The sequence below is a fragment of the Hipposideros armiger genome, unplaced genomic scaffold (assembly GCF_001890085.2).
Source record: "Hipposideros armiger isolate ML-2016 unplaced genomic scaffold, ASM189008v1 scaffold_362, whole genome shotgun sequence".
NCBI classification, from domain to species: Eukaryota; Metazoa; Chordata; class Mammalia; order Chiroptera; family Hipposideridae; genus Hipposideros; species Hipposideros armiger.
In genome coordinates this window covers 1,177,324-1,182,434 of record NW_017731712.1, presented here as the reverse complement: position 1 = coordinate 1,182,434, position 5,111 = coordinate 1,177,324, and the positions used below count along the sequence as shown (strand labels likewise).

The following is a 5,111-nucleotide window of genomic DNA, read 5'->3' as shown; positions in this document are numbered from 1 at the left end:
TGACTGAGTGGCCTTGGGTGTGTTTGGGGGGGAAGGGGAGGCGGCTGTCGGCGGTGGTACCTGTGGGAACGTCCACATGGCTGTGGGTGTGAGTGTACAGAGTGTATACTGCCCCTGGGACAGTGCATTGGGGCGGAACCCACCAGGTTAGGGAGGGAACTCGGGAAGATGCTGGCACCATCCAGGCTAAGACGGGGGAGGAGAGGGGAGGGAAGTGAGTGCAGCCCCCGCCGCCGCCCCTCACAGGCTGGATGCCCTGCCTGTCCCTCCAGCTCCCACAGGTTCCCTCTGCCTGCTGCCCCTCATTCCCCCAGGCAGGCAGGGCTGGCTGGAGTGGGCTCTCGGTGGGCCTCAGTGTTCCCAGGAGGCACCAGAGGAACCCACAGGCCTGGGGAGGGAGAAGCGGGTGAGTGGCAAATGGGGGGCCCCCCTGGTTTCATTGTGGGCGCTGTGCCCCTGCCCTGGAGTGACCCCCTGCTGCTCCCTCTTCCCTGAGCAAGTTGGGGTGGTTGCTCCCTGCCTCACCTGAGGTCTCAGGCCAGACAGGACTTGCCCACCGTGTCAGGACGGTCAGACCAGCCACCAGCAAAGGCCTCAAAGGGAGACGTGCACCCTCCCCAGCCAGACTGACAGGCTCCTCCAAGAGCTGTGAGCAGACATCCTGGGAGGTCCTCCTGGGCCCAGAAGGATGTGGGTCCCCCCTCGCCACCCCGTCCCCACAGCTGAGGCAGGACAGGGATTGGAGCTCAGAGTTTATTGTGACAGAGCCGGGAGGAATGGAGTGGGTGCCACAGAGGCCACGCACCGGCCAAGAGAGGGTACCGCGCAGGTGCGTGTGTCCTCCACGAGGCAGGGTGGGCGCTGGCCGGGTGCTCATGTCCAGTGCTCTGGGTGGTGAAGGCTCGACTCGCCGTGCTGGCTGCGCGCCTGAGCCTCCTGTCGACCCTCACAGATGGGCTGGGGGGCTTCTGAGCATATGAGGAATGTGCTCGGCTGACCGAGCTGAAATGAGCCATGGGGGAGGGAGAGCTGGGAACTTTCTGGAAGAGGACAGAGGAAGGGAGCTGGGAGGGGCTCCAGGGAGTGACCTAGACTCTGGGGCCCCTCCCCGCAGAACTCGGGCCACTCCCAGCCCACCCCAGCGTCCACCTGGGGACAGGACACTCAGGCGCAGGCTGCCCCAGGGGCCTCCTGGGACAGGCGGATGGGCTCAGACGTCTGCTGGCTGCCAGAGGACAGTGATGGGCCAGAGTGGTGCTGGAAGCGGGCGTGGCACCGCGGAAGGGCTGGGACACCAGCGCGCAGGCGCTGGCGCTGGCGCTGGCGCTGGCGGTACTCGCGGAAGTTCCTGGTGAGCAGCGTGTACAGGAAGGGGTTGACGCAGGAGTTGCCATAGGTGAGGCAGGTGGTCACGTAGTTGACGATGCGCGCGGTGCGGGGTGTGAGCGGCTGGGCCCCGCGGTACTGGGCCAGCAGCTGCCACAGCCAGAAGGGCAGAAAGCAGGCCCAGAACAGCAGCACGACCGTCAGGATGAGGTAGAACACGCGGGGGTTGGGCAGCCGCCGCGTCTGCGGGAAGGAGGCCCGCTGGGCCAGCCAGTAGGCCCGTGCCAGGCGCAGGTACAGCAGCCCGATGACCACGCCAGGCCCCACGATGCTGGTGCCGAACAGCAGCACCAGGTAGGCGCGGTGGGCGCCCGGGCCCCAGGCTGGAAGGCACAGGTGCTTGGGGCCCCTGCGCACCAGCCGGACAGCCAGCATCATAGGCAGCGCCAGCAGCAGCGCCAGCAGCCATGTGCCCAGCGCCAGCAGCTTACGGTAGCCCTTTGAGCGCTGAACTGTGTCCAGCGGCCGGCGCACAGCGGCGTAGCGCTCGCTGCTCATGACGGTCAGGGTAAAGATGCTGGCGTGCATGGTCAGGAAGTCCAGGCTGAAAAGGACGCGGCAGCCCACGTCGCCAAAGTGCCACTCCCTGGTGATGTAGGTGGCCACGATGAAAGGGATGCTGAGCAGGTACAGCAGGTCGGCCAGGGCCAGGCTGACAACGTACACGTGCATGGAGGCCGAGGCACGCAGGAAGCGGCACACGACCACCAGTGTGTACACGTTGCCCGCCACGCCCACTACGCCCATAGCCAAGAGCACCGCCCCGATGGTACCCGTGGCCACCAGGTCCTCCAGAGAGCTGGACTCCGTCGGGCTGGCCCACGAGCTGTTGAGGGAGACGTTGGGGCTACCAGGTGGCTCGGGCACTGGGCTGTCCGTCGTAGCCAGCACAGGGACCCTGGTCACAGGCTCCGGGCTCAGGGCCATTTCTGCCACCTCACGCTGGGCTTGGGGCTGGGGCGTGCTGCATCTGTGGATGGGGCGGGGGCATCTGTGGGCAACAAGCTCGTCCTGCAGGAGAAGATGCCCATTAAAGCTACAGACCAGACCCCCTCCCACTCCCTTGAGGCCATGCAAAGGCACAGGTCCCACTGGGGGGCAGGTGGTGAGGGGGGGAGCTGCAGAGGGACGGGGCTCACCTAGGGGGCTCTCTGTTCAGAATTCTAGCACCCTGCCTCAATTCCCAGCTGTCCAGGAGGACCAGAGACCACCTGGGCCAGATGCCCCCAGTACACGCCCAGCAGCTCCCCCACCCCGGGCAGTACAAGTCCAAAAGCCTTTGAGGCTGACTGGGCTTTTCTGAAAACCAGAGCACAGAAGTGCAGCGCCTGGGGGTGGGGTCAGCAGTGGACAGAGCCAGGAGTCCTCCCCAGGCCTCCCTTTCTCATCTGTGAATGAGCAGGGGGCCTCGCTCACCCAGAACGCTTTCTCCCAATTTATGTCTCCTGTATGTTTTAAAAACATGCTCTGCTCAGATTGCAAAAGTAATATCTGCTGACTTTAAGAGTTCAAATAGGAAAATATGTGTGGAGAAGAGGGGAAAGCCCTGTAACTTCCATGTGCCCACACTGGGAAGATGAACTTTGATTCCCGCCTCCCAGGGCACACAAAAGTGATTTGGCGGGACTGTGGGCCTGCGGGCATGGGGCTGAGTAGTCGCCAGCCAAGTTGTGGAAGAAACAGGAGCAAATCTGCATGACCTCGAGTGGGCAAAGGCTTCTCGGAAAGGAACAGGAAGCACTTGCAATAAAAGATGAGACCACGCAAGTGGACTTCATCAAAATGAAGAAGTAAACGGAGGGAGGAAATATGTAAGCCGTTGGCTGGGAAAAGACGAGCAGAAGGCAGACATCAGACCAAGAACCGGTCACCAAAATATACGAAAAAACGACAAATCAGTAAACACTAACAACTCATTCCGGCGGAGGGGAGAGGAGATTTGAACAGGAACTTCTCAAAAGAGGCTATCCAAAGGCCAAACACCCACGAAACGGCGCTCACTGTCATTGGTCATGAAGGGGACGAAGATGGAAACCGCTGGCAGGCAGATGCCAAACGTTGGGGTTGGGGAGGTCCGGGCTCATTTCCTGCTGCTGGGAATGGGGACTGGCAGTCGCTCAGCACCACAATGGGGCACCTTCCCTTCCGTAAAGCGGAGCGCGGGCGTGCCTCTCTCCCAGGATTCCCCCTGTCGTTTGAACCCAACAGAAATGGGCACACATGTCCCCACAGAGACGAGAGCAAGAACGTCTGCAGCAGCTGTCTTCCTGGCTGCCAGGAGCTGAAAGTGGCCCAATGCCCATAAACAGGAACGTGGATGACCCAACTGTGACATCTCCATAAAAGTGCCCCCTAGCAAATAAGACCAGAAAATCGCTGCGTCCAACAGTGTGGACGCAACTGGCACACGCTGTGTTCTGCAAAAGAAACCACACGCTAGAGGACGCGCTGCGATTCCCTTTACAGCGGCCCTGCACGGCGGTGGCTGCCTGCGGGGTGTCAGCTGTGGGGCGCTGGGGAGCCCTCTGGGGGGTGGAGACGTGCTGTGTGCTGACCCGGGAGTGGACACGTGTGAAGCCTCACGGAGGTGCACACCTAGGCTTTGCGCTTACCGTCTGCAGATTCTCCTCATGAGAAAAGAAGACCTAAAACGTGGGAACACTTACACCAGAAGCCCCTGGATCGCCCCATCTCCCCCACATCCAAGGATAATGGGCTCCAGCCTTTTCCCTTCTGCTCGTCCTGTGCTGATAATAACGATAAACTCGGGACCGTCCCAGCCGGCGCGATCTGAGGACTCCGTGCGGAAGGGGACCGGGAAGGCCGGGGGTGCCGAGACGCCGCCCCAGGCCCCGGCCCGCGGGATGAGGCGCAGCCTCGGTTGGCGAGAGGACCGAACCCCTCCTACAGGCCGGAGGCCCCCTCCGGCTGCCGCCCGGGTTCCAGAGCCCTCCCTCACGGGGCTGCCGAGAAGCTGGGCTGCGCGGGCGCGGGGTCCCCCGCTTCTCGAGAGGCGGGCCTGTGCCTTGGGCGCAGCGGAGCGGCTGCTGGGGGCCGCGCTTCGAAGCCCCCGGAGCGACGCGAAGCCCGGCGGAGCCCGCGGCGCGCACCTGCGGCTCCACAGTGCCCCCTCGCCCCTCGCCGCAGCGCCGCGCGGCCTCCCCGAGCTCCGTCCAGGGCACCCCATACTCCAGCGCCCCGCGCGCTCACCTCGGTCACCGGGCAGCACGGCTGTCCTCCGGGTCCTCGCTGCCACGCGTCTCCAAACGCTCGGCGAGGGAGCTTGGGGCCCTTCCCCGAGCGCTCTTCCCCGGCCGGGTGCGCAGGGGGCGTGGGGGGGTCCCAGGGTCGGGCGACCGAGGGGAGCCCGCCCGCCAGTCTCGCCTGGTCCGCGCCCGGTCACAATCGCCGCCACCTGCCTGGCCGCCAGCTGGGAATGCGATGCGGCCGGGCGCCCGCGCCTGGATATTAATAACCCGGGGCGGGGGCGCCAGGGGGGGTGGAGGGACGCTGGCTCTTAGGGGAGACGACGCCGGCTGCGCTGGAGGGGCGCGCAGACTCGCCGGCAGACGGGCTCCTGGGCGCCCGGGCGGCGCCGGGACCTGGGCGAGAAGAAGGTGCCCGAGGGCTGTAGGTCGCAGGCGCCAGGGGCCTCTGAGCTCACCCTGGGTGAGACCCGGTGGCTGCGGAATGGGGTGTGGTCGCCTCCAGCCTCCCGGCCCCAG

At 64.6% G+C, this 5,111-nt stretch overlaps 1 protein-coding gene across 1 annotated transcript; it reads right to left on the bottom strand.

Moving 5' to 3' along the window:
* Window positions 1–785: 785 nt before the first annotated feature.
* Window positions 786–4,672, bottom strand: UTS2R (urotensin 2 receptor). The gene is made up of 2 exons (XM_019661868.1): window positions 4,597–4,672; window positions 786–2,356 (listed from the first exon to the last, which is right to left on the bottom strand). The coding sequence occupies exon 2, from the start codon at window positions 2,311–2,313 to the stop codon at window positions 1,165–1,167; it is 1,149 nt and encodes a 382-aa protein (XP_019517413.1). The 5' UTR covers window positions 2,314–2,356; window positions 4,597–4,672; the 3' UTR covers window positions 786–1,164.
* Between the last annotated feature and the right edge of the window lie 439 nt (window positions 4,673–5,111).